The 22,775-nt window shown below is 46.2% G+C and overlaps 10 protein-coding genes across 10 annotated transcripts; 4 read left to right on the top strand and 6 right to left on the bottom strand.

The window, feature by feature from the left end:
* Positions 1-101: 101 nt before the first annotated feature.
* PUMCH_005039 (uncharacterized protein) lies at positions 102-1,325 on the bottom strand (the record flags this gene model as incomplete). Its single annotated transcript, XM_063023950.1, has 1 exon — positions 102-1,325. One exon carries the CDS (start codon positions 1,323-1,325, stop codon positions 102-104), a length of 1,224 nt encoding a protein of 407 aa, XP_062880020.1.
* A 1,800-nt stretch (positions 1,326-3,125) lies between these two features.
* PUMCH_005038 (uncharacterized protein) lies at positions 3,126-3,572 on the top strand (the record flags this gene model as incomplete). Its single annotated transcript, XM_063023949.1, has 1 exon — positions 3,126-3,572. The coding sequence occupies one exon, from the start codon at positions 3,126-3,128 to the stop codon at positions 3,570-3,572; it is 447 nt and encodes a 148-aa protein (XP_062880019.1).
* A 1,444-nt stretch (positions 3,573-5,016) lies between these two features.
* PUMCH_005037 (uncharacterized protein) lies at positions 5,017-6,993 on the top strand (the record flags this gene model as incomplete). The annotated part of the gene is made up of 1 exon (XM_063023948.1): positions 5,017-6,993. One exon carries the CDS (start codon positions 5,017-5,019, stop codon positions 6,991-6,993), a length of 1,977 nt encoding a protein of 658 aa, XP_062880018.1.
* A 346-nt stretch (positions 6,994-7,339) lies between these two features.
* On the top strand, positions 7,340-8,101 carry PUMCH_005036 (uncharacterized protein; the record flags this gene model as incomplete). Its single annotated transcript, XM_063023947.1, has 1 exon — positions 7,340-8,101. One exon carries the CDS (start codon positions 7,340-7,342, stop codon positions 8,099-8,101), a length of 762 nt encoding a protein of 253 aa, XP_062880017.1.
* An 87-nt stretch (positions 8,102-8,188) lies between these two features.
* PUMCH_005035 (uncharacterized protein) lies at positions 8,189-11,206 on the bottom strand (the record flags this gene model as incomplete). The annotated part of the gene is made up of 1 exon (XM_063023946.1): positions 8,189-11,206. One exon carries the CDS (start codon positions 11,204-11,206, stop codon positions 8,189-8,191), a length of 3,018 nt encoding a protein of 1,005 aa, XP_062880016.1.
* Positions 11,207-11,596: 390 nt separating this feature from the next.
* Positions 11,597-13,852, bottom strand: PUMCH_005034 (uncharacterized protein; the record flags this gene model as incomplete). The annotated part of the gene is made up of 1 exon (XM_063023945.1): positions 11,597-13,852. The coding sequence occupies one exon, from the start codon at positions 13,850-13,852 to the stop codon at positions 11,597-11,599; it is 2,256 nt and encodes a 751-aa protein (XP_062880015.1).
* A 465-nt stretch (positions 13,853-14,317) lies between these two features.
* On the bottom strand, positions 14,318-15,463 carry PUMCH_005033 (uncharacterized protein; the record flags this gene model as incomplete). Its single annotated transcript, XM_063023944.1, has 1 exon — positions 14,318-15,463. The coding sequence occupies one exon, from the start codon at positions 15,461-15,463 to the stop codon at positions 14,318-14,320; it is 1,146 nt and encodes a 381-aa protein (XP_062880014.1).
* Positions 15,464-16,224: 761 nt separating this feature from the next.
* Positions 16,225-17,055, bottom strand: PUMCH_005032 (uncharacterized protein; the record flags this gene model as incomplete). The annotated part of the gene is made up of 1 exon (XM_063023943.1): positions 16,225-17,055. The coding sequence occupies one exon, from the start codon at positions 17,053-17,055 to the stop codon at positions 16,225-16,227; it is 831 nt and encodes a 276-aa protein (XP_062880013.1).
* Positions 17,056-17,571: 516 nt separating this feature from the next.
* On the bottom strand, positions 17,572-21,618 carry PUMCH_005031 (uncharacterized protein; the record flags this gene model as incomplete). Its single annotated transcript, XM_063023942.1, has 1 exon — positions 17,572-21,618. The coding sequence occupies one exon, from the start codon at positions 21,616-21,618 to the stop codon at positions 17,572-17,574; it is 4,047 nt and encodes a 1,348-aa protein (XP_062880012.1).
* Positions 21,619-22,419: 801 nt separating this feature from the next.
* On the top strand, positions 22,420-22,701 carry PUMCH_005030 (uncharacterized protein; the record flags this gene model as incomplete). The annotated part of the gene is made up of 1 exon (XM_063023941.1): positions 22,420-22,701. The coding sequence occupies one exon, from the start codon at positions 22,420-22,422 to the stop codon at positions 22,699-22,701; it is 282 nt and encodes a 93-aa protein (XP_062880011.1).
* Between the last annotated feature and the right edge of the window lie 74 nt (positions 22,702-22,775).

Here is a 22,775-nt window from a genome sequence, read left to right as displayed (position 1 = left end):
AAATAAATCTACAAACAATTTTGATCGTATTATCGTGTTATTAGTTCTTAGTTCTTAATCTATACTATTCTCTATGGTACAATGGTGTCTAGATGTCATATCTAGTTGCCAAATTTCTTGCGGAACATTACAAATTCCTCATCTTCAACCTCCTCCAACGATGGCTGCTTGTGCAATGTGTCTTTGGATGGAGTGGGAGGCGTGTCGGTATCGGATCTGATGGATTCGGAGTCAGTAGACACATCGTCGTCAGATTCTTCGTCATCATTCATAACCACGTCCTCATTAGATGATTGTTGTGCTGTAGATGGAGATGGCTTATCGTTAGCGGAGGCTTGAGGGACAGAAACTTTCACAAATGGAGCGGAAGTGGAGCCAGCAGGGAATACAGAGCTACCAAACAATTGAGCCAAGAACTCTTGCTGTTGTCTAATCATCTTAGCATGCTCTTCCTCTTTTTGGAGTTCCTCCTCCTTTTGTCTTTGAGCTTCGAGTGCTCTAGCTTCTTCTTTCTTTCTTTGTTCTTCAGCTTTCTTGGCTGCTTCTAGTTGCTTTCTAGCGGCCTCTTTTCTAGCTTGTTCAGCCCTTCTAAGCTCAGCAGCTCTAGCCTCTTCTCTTCTCTTGAGTTCAGCGACTCTAGCTTCTTCTGCTCTTCTCATTTCCTCCTGTCTAGCCTTCTGGATTCTCTGAAGCTCGGCTTCTCTGAATTCTTGTGCACGTCTGGCTTCTTCAGCCACTCTCATAGCGTTCAAGCGCTCGGCATCACGTTGTGCCTCGCGTTGGGCTTCGATTTCAGCCCTCTTGGAGCGCTTTTCTTGCTTCTTTTGCTCCTTTCTCTGTGCCTTGAGCAATTTCTTGTTCTCGTCTTGACACTTAGGAGAAGCACCAGCTACGGCGCATCTGGCTGGAACACCGAGCAAGCTGCAAAGAACGGAATTGGCAAAGTCGTCAGCGCAGAACTTGACCTTCTTGGGGATGTTCAACACCAAAACGTTCTCGCGCTCAAAGTATTCCCAGTCGATTTCGGAAACTTCAATGTCGTCCAAACTGAATTGGAAAACCTTGGAGAAATCGTCAGCCTTGGACTCAATGATGATGTTGACTAACTTGGCATTGCCATAGGCTCTAACCACCTTCACCTCATACGACTGGAAATTGCCGCTGGCTTTGTGGATCTGAATTTGGAAACCCTCTTCGGATTCAACCTTCTTGATGATTTTGGGGCGTTGTGCTGCCAACTGCTCTCTGTATTGTTGGAGTTGCAATTGTTGCAAGTTCGACATGGCGTCGAAAAAGTAAACGGGAGAGGTGTTGTAGGCAAACATTGGGATTGTGGGAGTAGTTGTGATTGTTGATGAGAATTTAGAATGGTGAGATCCGATATCCAGTCTTATATACTCCACGCTACTGCTTGTAGGATTTCTAAGCTGTTCTTTTTCTGGAGTCTTCCATATGGCTGCAAAAGTTTCCTGCACTTTGTAGAAGATTCGAGAAAGAGCCAGGGTTATCTGCAGAGTTCGATTAGTTATTATGGGACATTGTCCTGCAGGCAGGTGTGTCAAAAATATCTATGACCAATTCGAATTATTACGGTACCAATTATGATATGCAGAAATCTTTTATTGATTTGATTGGATAATTCATTTCGGAAAAAAGTTTCGAGGGGCGAATTTGTGATATCCGCAGTCGTCATCGGCTAGTAGACGAAATGTGTATTTAGTCAGCGACGAAAGAGGTGGCAATTAAGGTCATGAATTGAATGTGAAACTATTGTTTATGTAAATAATTGCCATCAGCCAAGATAAGAATGGGAGCGCGCCTCTGGATTATCCTGCGCTTGACACTTGTTGTCAGCAAAAACTTCAATGTAGATAGCAAGAATATGCAAGAATATGCGTAATACCTTGAATGATGATTGGATTCGTGATAGGTCAGAACCATAATTTGCGGATTTTCCCCTTGAAAGAGCAAAGTGTGGCTGCGTCTGTAAAGGCCCCGAAGGAGAAACTGTTGGTGTTACTATGGCAGTGTAAGGCTCTAGGTCCATTGTTGTTGTCAGGCACTAATTTTGTCACAATCAAGTCTTGAGACGTCGCACAACGATCGCTTCTATAGATAACGATTATCCGTAGCCACTTAAATTCCCAGCTCAGAGGCTATCTTTCTTATTCTCTTTGATCCTGTGCTTAGGACCCAATCAATCATGTCTCAAGCAGATGGCAAGGTGCTTGTTGGTTAGCTCAATGAAGTTCTCAACACCCTCACGAGACCAATCTCTGATGGAGAACACAGGGGATGGACGAGTTTCATGTTTCAAAGTATTGCTAATTATCTGAAAGATCCAAATCCTTGTAGTAAAAGGATTTGACACATGTCCATCAATAGACTCTCATAGATACAGTCCAGAATCAAAACAGCACCAACCAATTGAAACTCAAAAAGGAGAGATGACATGCTCGATTTGACGGTACAGATTCTGTGACCGGGCAATCTTCTGCACTATATGGTGCACGGTTATAGCCAACACATTGAAAAACGCAAACACGCCAATGCCGATAAGCACGCGGATCACCGTAAGGTCCAAGAGGCTCTTGGAGTCTCTCTTGTCCCACAGACTGCTGTGGCAATGCCACATGTTGACGGGGCTAAAAATAGGGACCAAGTCGAAATGAAGACACAACAAAAAGGCGACTGAAAGAAGAAGTGCGCCAGTAGTGAAGATTCTGGTCGAGATACCCGATTGCGAGTGTTTTTGTGAGAGTTTATCCGACATTATGGGATGTGATGTGAATGTAGTAGATTGAGAGAAGTAGTATTGAGGACTTTCCTAATTGAGCTTAATGCAAATCAGACCCTCACTCCAGATCTGGACTAGGCCAGTATGGTGAGTATCCGAGAAAAACTTGTATAAAAAATGACAATTTTTCCGATAATTCCTGATATTCCTCTTTTTTTTTTTTTATTTCTTTGTTTGTTCAATAGTTTCACTTGTGTTTTCTGCCTCATTTACTCGCACTTGTACCAATCTCTCTTTAGTTAGCTACATGAAATGGCTGCGCGAGGCCCTCACGTGACGCTCCATCTCTTCATCTAACAAATTTCAACTACTCCACTCTCCATCGACAATGTCTGGCATTCTTTTCGAGGACATGTTCGTGGTCGACTCCGTCGACCCCGGAAGATACAACAAGGTCAGCCGCATCGAGGGCCAGTCGTCCACGTCGCTGGACATTAAGATCACCTTGGATATCAACTCCGAGTTGTTCCCAGTGAAGGAGAGCGACTCTTTGACCATCACCTTGGCCTCTACGTTGGGTAACGAGTCTTCTATGGTCACGTCCAACGGTTCATGGAGACCACCTAAGCGTGGGGACCGTTCATTGGCTGATGACTACGACTACGTGATGTACGGTACCGTGTACAAGTTCGAGGAGAGCTCGGGCAACGATAAGATGGCGGTGTACATTTCGTTTGGGGGTTTGTTGATGCGCTTGGAGGGCGGCTACCGGTCGTTGCTGAGCTTGAAGCAGGAAAACGCATACATTTTGATTCGTCATTACAAGGACAACTAGAGGCTATAGTGTAATATAAGAAAGGTAATAGGAACGTGTAACAGAAACGAGTCGGTGTGGTTGATTTGGGATTTGGTGAATGCTGCATTGTATTATTTTCGGTGTTTTATATTATTGATTGTTGACGCATATTGGGAATAGGGACTTAGGCTAAGGGTGAGCCTTGCTTTCCAGAAAAATTGGTGGATTGAGCTTTGCGAAGAGTTTCTACTGCAAGCTCAATTTAAAACACAATTTCGATTACTTTTGCTCATATATGATTACACAGACTGCGGTACTCTGATAACAGTTTCCGAGTTGAACCAGTCATAAACTGATGAATAAGATTGTATCCAGCTGAACGAAATAAATTCAACAACGTTATCATTTTCTTTTTAAAAACTTTTCGTTTCCACTTTGTTCCTCTTTTTCTTTTATTTTTGCTTTTTGAACTCACTAAGCTTATCAGTAATACCCCAGATCACTCTGTAATCTTACACTCCATCTATTCACACGGAACAATGCATGACACAGATAGCCGTAAGTACAATTCTGCACATTCTAAACCTCCAGTACTAACCGCCAGCCGACCCTTTGCTACAGCAAGTACCATTGATCCGTAATCCAGCCTTCCAGCCTCCTAAACCAATCAGTCTCAACACAAACTATGGAAAACTACTATCCAACTTACCGGTCATGCCTCCCAAGATCATGACACTGGACGAAGACTTGAAGCTGTGGATAGCAGACCTCGAAAGCATCAAGGCAACTGTGGAGAACACTGCCAATGAGGAATCTGTCAAGAAATACAGAGAATGGATTGCAGGTCAGCAACGGAAAGTTGCGCCAGGATTCAACTTTGATGTGATGAAGCCTGTTGAGAAGAAGACTTGATTGGTGGGATTGTATTTGTATTTTTACTATGGCCTTTCTTGTGGTTGAACAATGACATCTGAAGGATGTTACTAGGGGTGTAACGGGTATCTGTGTAGCTTTTGAGGCCAAATCATCAAGTGGAATGATTCACCAATGCTCATACGAGTGAGAGAAAAGCTGCGTTGGTTGTTCGTGTTGGTGGTCAAAGAGACAGAAAGTAGACAGGAACTACACGGCGCCGTTTTGAACAACATTGAAGCTATGTGGATACCGATAGAAGTGCAATTGGCAACAAACCATGATTATGACGACGAATGAGCACTCACTTCATCGACTCATCACACAAAATCAGTTGCAAATACTAAACTTCCACAAGAACAGTCCTGATTTCTAAAATTGCACAACTCCAGTAATATTCAAAAATGATTGGCTATACTTTTTACATAAATACATGTGTTCAATCTTAATAAGCTCCCAATTGCCTCCTCTCTTCTGTACTCCACCTTATCTCTCCAGATCAGCCTGTATACACCACACAACAACAGAAACTCCAGCTAAGGGTAAACAAACACAATAGCCGCTACTCGAGATGTCTTTCATGTCCGACAACCTCGAACCCACGCTATCCCAAGCAGAGAGAATGCTGCCCATCAAAATCCCCCGCAGCCTGCGTGGCCGCGATGACGAGAAAGAGAACGTCTCTTCCAAGTACTCCAAAGTCGTAATAAACCTACCTGGCGTCGAAGGAACCACCATCACCACTCGTAGAAATACGTTCCATCCTGCAGAAGCGTTTCTTACTCCTTTAAAACCGCTGGAGCGGCCCGCTGTGACTTCGCCCAGAGGCAAACGGCCAACTGAGTTTTATCAGGTAAACAATCTGAGTCTGACCAAGAGTCCATTGCTTAGGCTCCAGAAATTGCGGGAGCAGGCGCAGGAAAGATTGAGAAATGGGAGTTTCGGGCTGACAGATACATCGCCCTTGCGTAATGTTGCACATGTTAGTAGTAATAGTAGAGACAGCGACAGTCTGGCCAGTGAGGACGTGGCTTTGAATCGGAGCGTGACGTTCGCCGCTCATGACGATGTTCTTGAGAGCAGCCCATCGAAGAAGGTGGATATTTTGAGTGAGACTACCATAGGTGCTCGTGTTTCGCAGGGGGCCTCATATAGCAGTCCTCAAGTAGATAGAAGCAACAATGGAACTACCGAACCAATCGCTGAAGCCAACTTTTCTCGCACGTATGTGCAAGAGCTCCAGGAAGTTCATCGCGACAGGCTTCAAGAGCTCGAGGACAAGATAGCATCGAAGACCAAGGAGATCAAGCACCTCAACACTCAGATCTATGGCATGAGACAGAATCTAGCAGATCTTCAGGATAAAAACTTGCAGCAAAACAATAATCTAGAATTGAGTCGGGATCAGAAGAGCATGCTTGAAGAGGAGTTGAGGTCGAGAAATGAAATGATTGTGGTTCTAAACCGCGACCTTGCCCAACAAAAGTCGATGAGCACGGAATCTCAGGTGAGAATCAAGCAGATAAAAATGGAAATGGAAGAGAATGTAAAAGATGCTGATCATTTGCGGCAGGAGGTGCGCCTGCTCGAGGAAACGAGAGACGTGCTTGAACGACTAACCGATGAGCAAAAGAAGAGTCTAGAGGAATCAAGGGCGCTCATAGATGCATTGCAAGAGGAGAAGTTAGACCTTTTGAAAACGCTCGAAGACTCTGAGGCATCCGCCCGCTCGTTGCAACGTGACCTAGATATCATGAAAACGGATTTGGCTGAACTTCGTGACGAAAACGTTCAGCTGAAACAAACGATTGAAGAAAAGGAACTTGCACAGAGATCCTCAAATGAGAAGCTACAAGAACTCATGAAGGAAACAGAGACTATACACGAGGAGATGGCAACCTTTGAAAAAGAGTACAAGCAATTGGAATTACAGCTTCTGGATAAAACTGCCGCCATTGAGTCTTTGGAGGCCGAGAACAGGGAATTTTCCCTTGCATTGGAAGAGTCGAAAAAAAGTCATGATCAACTTCAAAGGGAAGTCTCTCAATTGCAATCTGATCAATATGCCCTTACGCAAGACAAAGCTGCATTGGAGGAACAGATAAGTGCCTTGAAGAGTCAGCATTTAGAAAAGGATGAAATTATCAGTGGCGATACAAACAAAATGGGTCAGCTTGTTCTGGAAATCGAACAACTTAAGAAAGACTTGGCTTCCAAAGCAAGGCAACAAGATGAATCTGCTTCAAATTACGATGCTCAGCAGCATATCACCAGTCTTCAGCAACAAATAGCAAGCGCTCAAGAGAAAACAGACGAGCGCATTCAAGAGGTTGCTGAACAGTTGTACCACCAGTACTCCAAGAAGCATGAAGTCAAAGTAGGCCAATTGAAGAAGAAGTTCGAAATCAGGTTGGAGGAAAACAGAGCAGAGCTTGAAGCGCAAAAAAGAAAAATTGAAACTTTGGAGAGACTCCTTCTGGCCGAAACGAAGGACAAGAATCACCTCCTCATGCTTCTAGAAGACAGGGATCTGCTGCGATTGCGCTAAACAAAAGAATATTTGATAATGCGCCATTTGCACGAAATAAAACCATCAACAGCGAAAGTCAAATTGGGCAACAGATCAATTTTCACTCTTTCTGATCCTGTAATTTATGTTAGACATGTTTTTGTTCCTGCACCTGCACATCAACCCTTCACACATCTATCTTACAACAAGAACTACACCTAGTATTCTAGCCATATTCCACACATCGGACTCGATACATTGGTGCAAAGCGTACCCTTCCTGTCTGCAATCCTTCGGAAACATAAACCGTGTGAGCACATAGATTCCTTCGCCCGCTTACTAATCGACCAATCCCACATACTCTCTCAATAGTGTATTTTCCAACATGTCAAACTACGAAGCCGGCAAATTATACGAAGCTGTGGTTGAAGAAGTCATTGCTGACTCCAGGCAGGACTTCGAAGACAGTGGAATTGACGAGTCGACGTTGCAAGAATTAAGAAGACTCTGGTGTGACAAACTTAGTCAAACAAAGGTGTGTAGTTTCTCGTGGGATGAAGAGCACCACGATTTGAACCATCAGTTGGACCCTACTATGATCAACAACCTAGGTCCCCAGGCAGACTCACTACAGTTGCATGCCAACTTGGAGATTCCCACGATGAACAATTACTCCAATTCTCCAACACAGACGAATGCGGCAGCTAATGGATACGGGATGGGCATTGAGCTTCCGGCCATCAAGCAAGAATATGAGGATACAGGATTGATCATTCCTAAGATCGAGCAGTCGGATGGACCGTTTGAGTTCAACATTGAGCTTTCACAGGCCGAGACCAGAGCCAAGATTGCCCAGTTGAAGGAAAAGTTGCGTAGGCAGGCTGACGGAGTGAATGACGATGATGGCCTAGGGGATGATGACGATATTTTTAATGACTCTGACGATATAAATTCCGATTTGGACGATGACTTAGACTCTGAGAAGTCGGACGAAGAAGCAGAGCAAGAGGGCCAGATAATGCTTTGTTTGTACGACAAAGTCCAAAGAGTAAAGAACAAGTGGAAGTGTACCCTTAAGGAAGGTATTGCCAACATCGACGGTAGAGATTACGTCTTTCAAAGAGCTAATGGTGAGAGTGAGTGGTAACTGATTTTATCCAAAATGGCCAAGTATGATCGCTAATGCTTTCTGCATATTTAAAAAAAAAAATCATTATTTTCGTAACTATGTAGCCTAAAAAGTTGGGATTTGTAGATCGAGTACTTCTCTTTTGTGGTCAGGAGTGGGCTCAGCATCGCCAAAAATGCAATCATAATCAACGAGACACATGCTGAGGATCTCCACAGAAATGTTCAATGTAGGCACAAACACAATGCACACATTCTTCAACGACATCCGATTCATTGAGCTCTGCATGATCACAGATCTCAAGAAACCGAAGATGACTACACAAAAGTCATAATTGATCGGGTTGACGCTGCTGGAGCTACGCAAGTGTTCTTTGATCATGAGGGCTATTCTGGAGTTTGGCACCACGCCGGAATTCTCTGTAATCAACATTTGCAATTCGTTGTATGTCTGGGCGCCAAAGATTGGGCTAGGTAACTCTCTGAGGTAAGCCTTCAAGAGACCAGCCACAGTGTGGACATCCGGCGCGAGCTGAGTCTCGAATAAGTCAACATCTAAAGAGACATTGAACTTTTGTTTTAGTTGGCGGATTGCGGAAGCGGATCCGCTGAGTCTAAATATTCCCTCTTCATATATGGCACCCTTCTTGTCAAGGAAATCGAAACAACGGTAGCATATGCTGGGAATCTTGAGGCCCTTGAACTCATGATGTGACAATTTGAATACCTCGACTAAGTCGTGGCCGAACACTCTAACCACTGGCTCGTCGTGAAGATTCATCTGATCCAAGTATGTTTGCATACTTTCTGTAGGCTGTGGAATTGGCAGAGGCTGGCCTAAGTCAGGTTTAACCAGCTCGTCAGAAAATGCACGAGATCTGAAATGGAACATGCTTCTCTTTTTCATCTTTTTCTCTTCTTTCAAATCTCGTTGGTCCACGGTCGAGGGTTCCTTGAGCTCTTCGAAGGGAACACTCTCATCAAGAGCAGGATTGTATAGGCCAGACATTCTATTCATTGACAGTTCCTCCAGCGCTTTTAGATTCGAAGTGCTGTGGCCACCATTCTCCGGGTTCTGCAAAGGATCATTATCCGTAAAATCTACCATCGCTGCGATCCAACTATCACGCTCTTCGTCTGTCTCTGCGCAAAAGAAATGCTTTGGTTGTGAGTTTGAAATTTTAGAGTTTCTGCTGCTTTCCAACACGAGAAATGCGTGGCGGTAGCCTCTCTCCTCGGCTACCACGTCGGATGACTGACGACCTATTTGAGATCCGTTCAACTTGATTTGTTCAATGAGAGAGCCTCCCGGCAGTTCGTATATCTCTAGGGCTGGACCCTCAATTTGGCACCACCTGACTTTCCATGTCGTGCCTAAACCTTTGTAACGGCGAATGAGGAATCCCTCCTTCTTAGCGCCAGACTTGAAGTCGTCGAGTGGATTGACAAAATCCAAAGAAATGTAGCGGCATATCCTGTAAAGAACACTTTGAGGAATATGAGGCATGTTAAATATGGTATTAAAGTAGTCCTGGAGAAGGCGAAGCCTTGAGTCCACTTTGCTAGGAGTGAAAGAGCTGAATAAAGACTTGTCCGGCAAAACGGGCAAACCAAAAAACTCGACAACCGGTCGTATCTCGTTATCAAAAGCGACTATTTGGCTGTAAGATTTTCTTATGCGCCACATCTCTTTGTCAGTGGCCTTGTCGTTGATGGAAAATGTGCAATTTGGATCATCAGATCTTTTAGCGTTCACAGAAATGGTACTTACCACCTTAATCCGGATGGTGTGGAAATCTTCAGGCTTAATGAAAAGCGGCACATCGTCATCATCGGGAGTCGGACTCAAAACTTGGAAGCTGGAAGGATTAGTGTTTGTGCGATTCGAAACGGATTCCGAACTTCCAAAGGATAAAGCGTTTGGTATTTTGAAGAAGTCGCGGTGTCGTCCCTTTGGAGTGCGTTGTATGGGCGATATTGGCGCTGCCGAGTCGAAAAATGAGCCCGAATTGAGCGTGACGGCATCCGAATGAGAAAGATTCGGGGTCATGGCACTGGAACTGAAGGCATCTGGAGTTTGTGGTATATGCGGCGTCAGGGGGACCACTTTGGATCCGAGTTTATTGTCCCGCATGGAATCGAAGTGGCTCGCGCTGGAGCGCAGAGAGCCTCTTGTTCCGATCGTGGATGCTTCCGAATATTCGGAGTTGCCGTATGGACTGAGTAGTTCAGAAGGAACCTTGTCTTGTGCGGGTACTTCTGTTTTACTTGGGTGTCTAATCCTTGGTTTGTACAGAGCAGAGACTTGGAAGCAGCCATCGCTATTCTGTTTTGCAAGACTATGGGCCTTCGGACTATGGGCATTGACGGCGCGTTTCAGAACATCTGGTGAACTGAGAGAGATCGGGATCTCCTCTTGCAATAGGCTTGGACTTATATACTGTGGTGTAATGTTCTCATATGAATGCTGCTGTTCTAGAGCCGGGCTGGTCTCTTCCTTGCCGGAGAAGCTATATGGCAGTTTAATGGGGTCTGTATGGCTTCGCCCAAGAACTGCAGAGTCTGTGTGATCCTCGACAGGCTCAACGGCACGATCGCTCTCGAGCGCCGCTGCGGCCATGAGCTCTGTCTTGAAATTGAGTGAGATTGGCATCCCGGCAACTACATCAATTGGACCATTGGAAGTGATGGACGCAACGCTCGCACGCTTGTCTGCATTTGTGGGTATCTGCACATGACTCTGGTCAACGCTATCCTCGATGGCCTGTTCCCCCTCATCAGACCCTAGCCTTCTTCTGGCAGATCTAAGGGGCACTTCATCCTCAACAGGTGCCGGGCTTTTGATGACCTCCTTGATGGAAATCTTGACGGGACTCGGAAGCGGAATGTTATGTTGCCGGAGCAAATCCTCGAGGACGCTTACCCGTTCCTGACTGGCTCGGAGCGCGATTTGGTTTTCCTTATTCTCGAACAGAAGAAGATCTATGAGTTCCAGATCGGAGAATTTGGTCCGGTCAAAGTCAGGGTGGGAGGGCGGAACCGCGCATTGGATTGTTTTCCGTTCCGGCTTTGGTTTTTTCGGGCCCTTTGCGATGGCATTCCCTTCGGTGAATTCCGGTCCCATTTCGTGTTTACAAGCTACCTGGAGCGAGAATGCTGGATAATTCTACAAGACAATCACCTTCAATGTGGAGCTATATAATTGTTGGGGCGATGCACGGATCCAGGCGCGTGCAATGGTGTTTTGCGGGGGTGGTGGTGGTAATGCTATTTGGTTCCTACCTCTGTGGGAGTGATAAATCTCACACAGGTCTACACGTCGGATGCACGGGTGTGCCAGCACACAAGACAGCCGTTCTCGTTCTCGTATTTCGCGTGCCTGCATCGAACATGCATGGCGGTCTATGCTGCCTTCTCTCCATGTAGGAATCTGCCTGGAATGGGTTCTAGAAATGCTGATTAGGGACCTGATGAAGGATAACAAGATGGAGCACACAAATGCTAGTGTCGTCACTCAATTACCGCCCCGCTTGAAGTAGGATCGAGTGTGTCTCATTACTCTGCGCTCGTCCTCGGGATCTTTCGAGGGCGTCTGTGCTACTCTCATCAGCAGGTCAGGGTCCATGATACCTTTGAGCATCTTATTATTGGCAAGGGCATCTGGAATTTCGGTAGTATGGGTCTTGTTATCGTAGTATACCATGTTCGATGGTAAGATTGCATTGGGCATCATTGAACGCCCCATTTTAATCACTTCGTTTGCCCATACAGTGATCTCCGATCGCGGGTTCTTGTAAGGGGTCCAACTACGCTTGCACCCTTTGCAAATCTCTTTTATAACTGGGTCTGTGCCCCATGTCTTGTTCCATAGTGTTTGTGTGCCGTCCTCAGGCTCTACAGTATTGGTGAGGCCGATCAAGTGCGAGAATACTCCAGAAATCAACGCCCCATCAGAGTAGCCGCCTTCCAAAAACGATATCACTTTGCCTTCGGTGTGAATGCGAGCGAGTTTGACAACATCTTTGGTAAAAGTTGCATAGAAAGAGGTGGGAACGCAGATCCCATGTCTCTGCATCTGGGGGTTCTCATACTCAGAAGCATCGAATCCCGCCGAGATTATAATGAGCGGCTTAAACTTCGGCGGAGGTATAGGCTTCTTCACTGGCTGCTTGAACGAGTTTGGTTTGAGAAGGTAACGATTGTATTTAGTCAAATCTGCATGGTAGTCAGACATCAACTGCTCATGCTGTTTCTTTGCTTGGATAAAGAATTGATTTGCGCGGTTCAAAATTGCCACGTACTTCGTTTGATAGTGTTTGTAGAACTCTTCCTCATTGCTCCACTCTTGCAAATGCACATTCCAGAGGTTCAAGTCATGATCCATGATACACAACGATGCGTTTCTAATATTGTCTTTAGTGGCGTAACCCAATTCGGTTGGATATGATTTAATGTCATGCAAGGAGAAATACCCGACTTTCGGATACGTTGCAAACTTTTTACCATAGTCATTTCTGGGGTTTTCTCGATGATCGTGATACTCATTATCGGCCTTTCCATGGTCACCAGCAAAACCAGCTCGTTCCCAGCAAAGGTCTTGGGAGCCGTCACCGTGGTGAAGATCGATGTCAAGGATAGCACAATGAGTAACGTCGTGAGCCATAGCGGCATACTCGATACCGATATGAGCGTTATTGAGAAGACAGAAGCCGCTTGGCAAGCATGCGTGCGAGTGATGGCCAGGTGGTCGGAGGACTACAAACGCGAGGTTCCTAGCATCTTCACCCTCACTGAAGACAGTGTCCACCGCAGTCTCGATGGTGCCAATGACACCTTCTAAGGCGGTGATGGTTTTCGGCGTGAGATAGATATCGCCTGTGTTCCAGTCTTCCGGGACTTCTATTTCGTTTTTCAGAAGCTTGGTATGGGAGTCTACACACAATTCAAAGAGCTTTTTGGGCCATGTCTTACCATGCACCCGTCTCACGTGGTCAGAGAAGATCAGGCCCTTTTTCGTGGAATTCCGTACATCGTAGTAGAACGGAAACATGGTGAGCGCTGCCGACACACCAAGGCATGCGGCTAGGAGCCGCTGCGGACGCTCGAAGATGGTCTGCAAGTACAGCTTCGTGACCCAGCTTCTGCCAAAGGCGTGCTCTGGCGAATACGGAGATAGAAGCACCAACGTCTTGTCGGAGGCGGCCTCGAACCGCGCGCCCTCCTTCAGAATGTGCGGGTTGGCCGCAAGAAACTCCGAGTACGCCTTGTGGAAGCGATCGAGCTCGAGATCAAGATTCACGGACGGCTGCAACACCCGCTGGAGATCCGCACTGAACTCGTGCTCCTTCGTCGGCGCCGGCATCGGCGACATGGACCGGTAGCCCTCCAGGTCCGATTCCTTCTTCACCTTGAGCGACCGATCGGGAAGCAACCGCCGCTGGCGGATCGTGCGGAAGTTGAGGATCTGCTCCATGAGCTCCTCCTGCTCCTCCAACTCGTCCACGCCGACCATGGACGGCTCGCTGGCCAAGTTGTCATGAATAATGGTGGTGTGGTCTATAGAGATATCGTGGTCCTCGTTGTATGTGGTGGAGGGACGGATGTTGAGCGTGGTTTCGAATTGCGTGATGAGCGAGTCCTCGCTGTCGTCGTCGGCGGCCTGCTCATGGTCATCGGGCATTGCTTGGTGGGGTATTAGGGGGTTGCCGTTGGGACACTTTGAATGGGTATCGAGGGTCAAGGGTCTTGTGGGTGTGCATATGTGCGGCATGTATTGGGCGTCTGTTGATGTGTGGTAAATAGAGACGAGAATGGGGGCTGGGCTGGAATTTTTGGGTGGTGAGAATTTTGGGGGAGTGGAAATTGTTGGTTTTTCGTGAATGAGTTCTTTTTGTTTTTTTATTAATGAGAATTGGGTGTTGGTGGTCCAGATGTATGGGCCATTGTTAGCCTACTTATCGTGGTGATAACCGCGCTTAGCGAGATTGGTGTCTCAGTGTCAGAAACCGGACATGACATGGGTTCACGTCAGAATGCATCAGGAACGTATCGTTGTTATAGAATTAAATCTTCTCTTAGGTTCTCCCTTTTTTTTCTTCTTTTGTTTGTTTTATCGTCTATGTCAATCTAGATTCACTTCTCCTACAAGGCCAGTGTCAGCACGTTATTAATTGTGTATAAAAATCCCTGGTTAAGTTCCCGCCTTTTTGATATGTTATATTTACATTTGTCCCCATCATGCGCTTGCACTGGCCTCGTCGAGATGGGCCTTTCTCTCGCTGTCTCCCACGTTGTGTTTCCTCTTTCTCAAGACATTCTCAATGAACGCTTCACCAGCCTTGTATGAGGAACGCACCAAGGGACCACTAGCCACGTAGAGAAATCCGAGCTCCAAAGCGACATCTTTCCAGTAGTCGAATTTCTCCGGCTTCACGTACTCCACGACCTTCATGTGTCTCTTGGTGGGACGCATGTACTGGCCAAAGGTTACAACATCACACTTCACCTCCCTCAAGTCCTTGAGCGTCTGCATGACTTGCTCGTCGGTCTCTCCAAGACCAAGCATCAACGATGTCTTGGTGATCAATCCCGGTGTGGTTTTCTTGGCCGTATCAAGAATGCTCAATGATTGACGGTAGGTGGCTCTACGGTCTCTGACATGAGGCGTCAAGGCCTCAACAGTCTCCAAGTTGTGGGCGTAGACATCCAAGCCAGACGTTGCAAGTGTCGCGCAATCCGCGTGGTTGCCCCGGAAATCTCCACTCAAAACCTCCACGAGGATTTGTGGAGCCTTGGTCTTTATGCGCTGCACGGTCTCTGCCAAGTGAGCCGCACCACCGTCCACCAAATCATCTCTATCGACAGTGGTCAAAACGACGTAGCCCAATCCCCATCGCAGGATCGCCTCGGCGGTGTTTTCGGGCTCCATCGGGTCCGGTTTGGCGGGGTTTCTGTTGGTCTTCACCGAGCAGAATCTACATCCACGAGTGCAAGTGTCACCAAGCAACATTATGGTGGCCGTAGCCTCGGATTTCTTTCCGCCCCAACACTCTCCAATATTAGGACACTTGGCCTCTTCACACACAGTCGCAAGCTTGAGTTCTCTGACATCCTTCTTCACTTTGTGGAAGCTTTGTCCCTTGGGGATAGGAACCTTCAACCATCGAGGAAGCTTGGCCTCCGGGTCGTTTCTGGCAGCCTCCAATGGATCAATCACCATTTCGGACGCTTTTCCGCTGACAAAGTCGTCAAACAGGGGTCCTTTGTTGAGGGCATCAGTAAAGACTGTGGCTTTTCTCTTTGGAACGACGGAGGCCTCGGCGGTAGCGAGCGAGCGGCCGAGTCGGATCCATCTGGAAGCAGCTGCTTTTGTGGAGTACATTTTCGGAACTAGTGATTCGTTTAAGAAGAATGGATGTTCTTCTTTGGAATACGGACCACTGACTGAGATGGTATCCTGACTCTGTCGCGGATCAGGTCGTTTATGCAGTTGCGCTGATGGCTGCAAACGGGTGACAGATGGAAAAAGAAACCAATGGGTGGCTTTTGAAAGTAACAACAGAAGGGTGGTGGGGTTTTTGGTGTTTGATGATTGTTTCTATGGGAATCACTGTGTCATCTGCTTATTGTATTTTTATGTATTTTATGTTTTGTTCTGTCAAGGGATGTTATTCTGTATACTTCTGAAATAAACCAGAATGAAGTTTGAATCTTGCAGACTCCCTGTATCTGGTTGCATATTTGGTGTGTATGATTTCTCCATTACTATATTATTTTTCGTCTCATAAATCCCGTCTGATGATAATGTGAGACCTTGTGTTGATAATGTGCGATGATGATAGTAGCTGTAGAAGAATAACCATTTCAACCTATAAAGCTGAACTTTCTAATGGAACAGATTTCGTCGTTAGAATTTCTTATGGTGAATGCTGTTTGTGGGAGGATCGCTTGAGTCATTGTATCAAGTCTGAGAAGCGATCAACACTATTGAATAACTAGAGTGGAATTGATTTTCAAATTTGCAACATCTAATGAAAATTTTTTTCTGGAAATTGAATCAAGAAACTATTTGCAACACGCCTATGGGCTTATGGTCGTGGACTCCTCCTACAAATCACGGTAGAACATGTATAAATTAAGGTATTAAAGAAGGCGATGGATCTCCTTGTCCTCAAACTGGCTGAGATCAGACAAGCTGCCCCACCACTGGAACAAAAACGTTTCGCAGATTAATTTGAACCATGGAGTGAAGACAAGGTTTTTGTCGGTGAACATGCTCTTCAAGTCATCCTGGCTGACCCACTTGTAATCACGCACCTCGTTGTAGTTGGCATCGATAGTGATATCGTTCTTTGTTTGCAAGATCAAGATGTAGTCGACCTCATGCTCTCCCCACTTGGACTCCTCTCCTCCACTGGCAGACTTGTAGTGGATACGGGTGAGGAATTGGAACTTCTCGACCGGACAATCGCCGCCGGGGATTCCAAGCTCGTGGAAAAGCTTTCTTTGTGCGGCAGTCTTGGCTCCCTCCACAGCCGAGTTCAACAAGCTGAAGTCTCCAGGACCCAACTCAGACTTGACACAGAGTGGGTGCGAACAACAGGTGTTGGTCCACATGTTAGGGAAGGTGATCTTCTCGTCGGCACGCTGCTGCAACAACAACTGGCCATCCTCGTTGAAGAGGAACACCGAAAAGGCCCTGTGCAACAAGCCCTCGTTGATGTTGTCCATCAAGTGACAGAGCTTCTTGGTACCAGCACCGACAGGCATATCGTTGTAGTCCAAAACTATGCACAACTCCTCCATAAGACGGATCTGTTCCTCGTCGTGGCCTTCAAACACGGCTTCTTCTGAGCTGGCGGAGCCGGCAGAGGTCAGCAGTCCTGTGGTCTTGGCCAATGGAGTGATTTCCGGCCATTTGGCTAAGATGGACGATTCGTCCAAGGCCTTGACGACGGTTTCGTATGCAGACATGGGGTGTGGATGGGGCTGAAAGAAAGTGATACCACTATGTGGATCTGTGCTGTATGGGGGATGGAATCGCGCTATACGAGATGGGATCAAAAAGAAATATGGTGATCTGGGGGAGCGGAATTGGTGGAAATTTCAATTCTTCGCGGAATTGAAATCGGCGTCTTTTTGCAATTATTTAAGAGATGGAGCTTTGTGAAATTCACTCGTATCTATTTTTTCGTGTGCATTTTCCGTGAATTTCAATTTTGGTGAATTCTCAAAATCCAGTGTGGTCTGAGATTTTGCAAATGTTCACTGTACTGACGCATAAAATCTGAAAACGAAACACAACAGAATAATGTATTGGAATAACGCGAATCGAAAAAAAAAGTGTAGATCATTGTAATTTTTCTTCTCTGTTCATACTCTTTAATCCTGCTTCACTCATGACCTATTGTCCATTCCACCAAAGTTACTTCACTTACACAAATTCTAAACTTCTTCAATTAATTATGTTGTTTCTACAAAGGAATGTCCTTAAAACTTGTCGCCGACCCACTCACGGGCAGACTTGAACAAGGCGATCCATGGAGAGTATCCCTCCCACTCATTGAATTTCTCAGTAGGGTACCAAGAGTTAGACTCCAATCTGGTGGTTCTCTCAGGATGTGGCATCATGGCCAAAACTCTACCGCTGGTGTTGGAAATACCGGCAATACCGTTAGGAGATCCGTTAGGGTTGAAAGGATACTTCTCAGTAACAGCGCCATAGTTGTCAACGTATCTGATGACACCTTGCTTGTCACTCTCAAAAGCATCCTTGGTAGCGGCATCCTTGAAGAACGCTCTACCCTCACCGTGAGCAACGGCAATTGGCAACTTAGATCCCTTCATGTTTTGCAAGAAGATAGACTTGTTGTCGTCAGAGGCTTCAACCTCAACCATAACAAATCTACCCTCGTACTGCTCACTCTGGTTTCTCTCGAAAGTTGGCCAGTGCTCAGTTCCTGGAATCAATTCGGCGATACGACTGAAGAATTGACAACCGTTACAGGCACCAAATGCGAATGTATCCTCACGCTCTTGGAAGAATCTCTTGAATTGGGCACGAGCGTTCTCATTAAACAAGACGGACTTAGCCCAACCAGCACCAGCACCCAAAACATCACCATAAGAGAAACCACCACAAGCAGCAAGACCGATAAAGTCATCCAAGTTGACTCTTCCGCTGAGAATGTCTGACATATGGACATCGTAAACATCAAAACCAGCTTGTTGGAATGAGAAGGCCATTTCTTGTTGCGAGTTGACACCTTGTTCTCTCAAAATGGCAACCTTTGGTTTCTTGTCACCAGAGAAAGTAGGGAGGTTCTTTGGCTCGAAAGTCAATTGGTAAGACAAACCGGGGTTGGAGTCATCTGCAATGGCCTCGAATTCTTGAGCACTTGTCTCGGGGTTGTCTCTCATCTTCTGGATGTGGTAAGAGGTGGCACTCCACAACTCTTGCAACTTAGCTCTAGTGTTCTCATAAACCAAGTCACCGTTGACCTTGATGTTGACAGATTGCTCCTTTGTTGGCTTACCAATAACGGAGACATACTTGTCAGTAACGTTGTGCAGTTGCAAAACAGAGACAAATTGCTCGAGGTCGGAGGCTCTGACTTGGAAAACAGCACCAAGCTCTTCGTTGAACAATTCTGTCAAAGCGTCCTCGGAAGTCTTCAAGTTCAAGTCAAGACCACATCTACCAGCGAAAGCCATCTCAGTGACAGTGGTGAACAAACCACCCTCAGATCTGTCGTGGTAAGCCAAGACATCAACCTTTTGGTGCAATTCAATCAAAGCAGACAAGAAGTTTTTGAGAAGCTCATTCGAGTGAACAGTAGGAGCAGCATCTCCGACTGCCTTGTAAACTTGAGCCAAAGCAGATCCACCCAAAGCCTTCTTGACTTCAGCGGCCAAGTCAACGAGAACCAAAACAGTTTCTTCGTCAACGTATCTCAACTCAGGGGTCCAGGTTTTAGATGTGTTGCTGACTGGAGCAAAGGCAGTGATACACAAGGACAATGGGGCAGTGACCTCCTTGTCACCCCACTTCATCTTCATGGACATGGAGTCTTTTCCGACAGGAATAGAAACACCCAAGTCTGGGCACAAGTCCAAACCAATGGCTTGAACAGCCTCGTAAAGCTTAGCGCCCTCACCGTCATGAGAAGCAGCAGACATCCAGTTGGCAGACAACTTAACTCTGTCGATGGCAGGAATGTCAGCAGCAAAGACGTTGAGCAAGGACTCAGCGACACACATCTTAGCAGAAGCAGAGGCAGAGATCAAAGCCAAAGTTGGCTTCTCACCCATTGCCATGGCTTCACCAGTGGAAAGGTTAGTAGCACCCAAGGAAGTGGCAGTGACTCCAACATCGGCCACAGGAACTTGCCATGGACCGACCATCTGATCTCTGTCGACCAAACCGGTAATGTATCTGTCACCAATAGTGATCAAGAAGTTCTTGCTTCCAACCGAAGGAAGCTGCAAGACACGCTCCACAGCATCAGAAACAGACAATCCTTCAGTTTTAAATGGCTGCAATTGCAAGTTCTGAGTCTCGGCAGTCTTTGACATCTTTGGAGGCTTACCGAACAAAACAGACATGTCCAAGTCAATTGGAGTAGTGTTCAACAAGGAGTCGGACAAGATCAATCTCTTTTCCTCAGTGGCCTCACCAACAACGGCGAAAGGAGCTCTCTCTCTTTCACAGATACCCTTGAACAACTCGAGGTTCTCAGGAGTAACACCGAGAACGTATCTCTCTTGGGACTCGTTACACCAGATTTCCATAGGGGACATACCTGGCTCCAAAGACAAGATTGATCTCAACTCGAATCTTGCACCCAAGTCATTGTCGTGAACAAGCTCTGGCAAAGCGTTAGACAAACCACCTGCACCCACATCGTGAATAGATTGAATTGGGTTACCCTCAGCACCCAAAGAGGTACATGCGTCAATAACTTGTTGAGCTCTTCTCTGGATTTCAGGGTTGCCTCTTTGCACAGATGCAAAGTCCAACTCAGCGGAACCTTCACCAGAAGAAATAGAGGAGGCAGCACCACCACCCAAACCGATCAACATACATTGGCCACCCAAGACAATGAGCTTGGATCCGGGGGTAATCTTGGTGTCCTTCAAAGCCAACTTTGGTCTAATGGCACCCATACCACCAGCCAACATGATCGGCTTGTGGAAACCTCTGATCTCATTTTCACCCTTGGCATTTTGCACCTCGGTAGTCAAGGTTCTGAAGTAACCGTTGATAGCTGGTCTACCAAACTCGTTGTTGAAAGCGGCAGAACCGATTGGAGCCTCAATCATGATGTCCAAAGAGGAGGCAATGTGATGGGGCTTACCAACATCTCTCTCCCATGGCTGAGGTAAGGTTGGGATGTTCAAGTCAGAGACGGAGAAACCAGACAAACCAGCCTTTGATTTAGAACCTCTACCAACGGCACCCTCATCTCTGATCTCACCACCGGAACCGGTAGCAGCACCAGGGAATGGAGACACAGCAGTAGGATGGTTGTGGGTCTCAACCTTGACCAAGGTGAAGACGCTCTCCTTGATGGACTTCCACTCCTTGGTGAGGAAATCAGGAGTGAAGACATATCCGTCAGGACCTTCAAAAACAGCGGCATTGTCAGAGTATGCGGACACGGTGTATTGAGGGTTTTTCTCGTGGGTGTTTCTGATCATCTTGAAGAGAGACATGTCCTTCTTGACACCGTCAATGGTCCAGTCGGCGTTGAAGATCTTGTGTCTACAGTGCTCAGAGTTGACTTGAGCAAACATGAAAAGCTCGACATCGGTTGGCTTTCTACCGATAACCGTGTTGAAAGCGTTGATCAAGTAGTCGATCTCGCCTTGGTCTAAAGCCAAACCCATGGCCTTGTTGGCAGAGATCAACTTGTCGCCCGAAATGTCGACCTCGACCAAAGGCTTAGGAGCATGGTGGGCGAACAAGTCATCGTACTTTGGAGCGTTCTCGTTGATGTAGATCTTCTGAGTCATTCTGTCAAAGACACCGGACAACAACTCGTCGGCGTGAGCTTGGAGCTTCTCCAACAAGGGGAAGCCCTCCTTGGCAGTGAGAACAAAAGACAAACCTCTCTCAACTCTCTCAATGCTGTCGCCCAAGCCAACGATAGCGGTGATGTCGGTGGCCTTGGAGGACCATGGAGAAATGGTACCGGAACGAGGCAAAATTCTGACCAACACAGAGTTGGAGGCAGCCAAAGGAGCAAAGAGCTCGGCGGGCACCTCGGCATCTCCGGAAATGGTGCTCAATTCAGCCAAAACCTTGTTGGCACCGATGGAGTAGTCAACTGGAGTGTCGTAGGTCAACAAAATCTCCGTCAACTTCAATTGAGCATCGGTCAAAGGCTTCTTCAAAGAGACGTAATGGGTGTAGAGAGAGTGAATTGAAGTAATGGCACCGGCCTCGAGTTTTGACTCCAACTCTTGCACCAAGTTGTTCACTCTGAACAGAGACAAGGCAGAGGGTCCGGGCAAAATGAGGAAACGGTCGCTCATTATGGAATTATTTAATTGGGAGGACGAGGTTCGAACTGAAGCCTAGAGTCCTTCTGTTGACGTTCACCTTAGCAGAGCTTAAGAAAAGACGAGCGAAGAGGTGACTGAGGTGCGACACTGAGTCAGATGGAAAATTAGGAGATGGGTTGGCGAAGATGCGAAATTAGTGACGAAAACGGGGCTATCATTCCAGGGAATGGATTTGTTTACTAATTGATGGAAAATTCAGTTTTAATTACTACATTAGCTAAAGACTTGATTCTTATGCACCTTCGAAGTCTATTTGGCGGCCTTAATCAATTAGAGTCGATGAGATGAGATGTCTTTGACTTCGATAAGTGGTGAGACACGAAATGGAGTACAAATCAGAAGATTTGGAGGGAAAGATGTGACGATTGATGAATTAAATCTTTCGAATTTTTTTAAGCATATTCTATTAAACTCTTGTTGGATGAATGGAAGATCAATTAGGCAGATTAAAAGTGGGCACGTTTTCAACGAGATGAATTAATCTCTGATAATGCCCACTCGAATAATTTTGAAAAAAATTTTCGATCATTCTCTTCTCTTTTTCCTGTTACCTTTGCGTCTAATCTAGCAGACATCTCCAATACAAAGAAGTCAAAATCACGAGAAGTCTCAAACTAGAAAAAACTCATTCTAAAAAAGAAAAGAATTTCTCATTTACATTTTATTTCTAGTTTTTCAGCTGTCCAAAAAAAATTCCACTTTCATTGTCCCTATAGATAACCTGTCTCGGAGATGAGATGAGATAACCCCCCTCAACTCCATCTCTCTTCCATGGCTCAAGGTAACATCAAACTCAAGCTGACAAAAAAGGCAAGAGTAACTAAAAGACAAAGTAACTTAAGAGCCGCCGCTCCGCTCATCATCAAACCCAAGAAGTCTGCCGCAAAACAGACATTTGATCTTAAGAAGTCTGTTGGAGCTCTGAACGGAACGGAAAAGTTGATTGCTGGTAGAGTTGGTCACTTGGAGATCATCAGAGGTTCCAGAAGACAGCTCGAAAAGCAGGAGAAGGAAAAAGCAAGAAAAGCTGCCGCCAAGGGTAACACCAAGTAATGGTTTCCGACGCTGACATCTTAGCTGGGATTCCTCAGAAAACGTTCATTTCACTTCCAAGCAAAGCCGAGAAG

Source organism: Australozyma saopauloensis, chromosome 7 (genome assembly GCF_035610405.1).
Source record: "Australozyma saopauloensis chromosome 7, complete sequence".
NCBI classification, from domain to species: Eukaryota; Fungi; Ascomycota; class Pichiomycetes; order Serinales; family Metschnikowiaceae; genus Australozyma; species Australozyma saopauloensis.
Note: the sequence above shows the minus strand (reverse complement) of the source record. Positions and strands in the feature narration are given on the sequence as shown.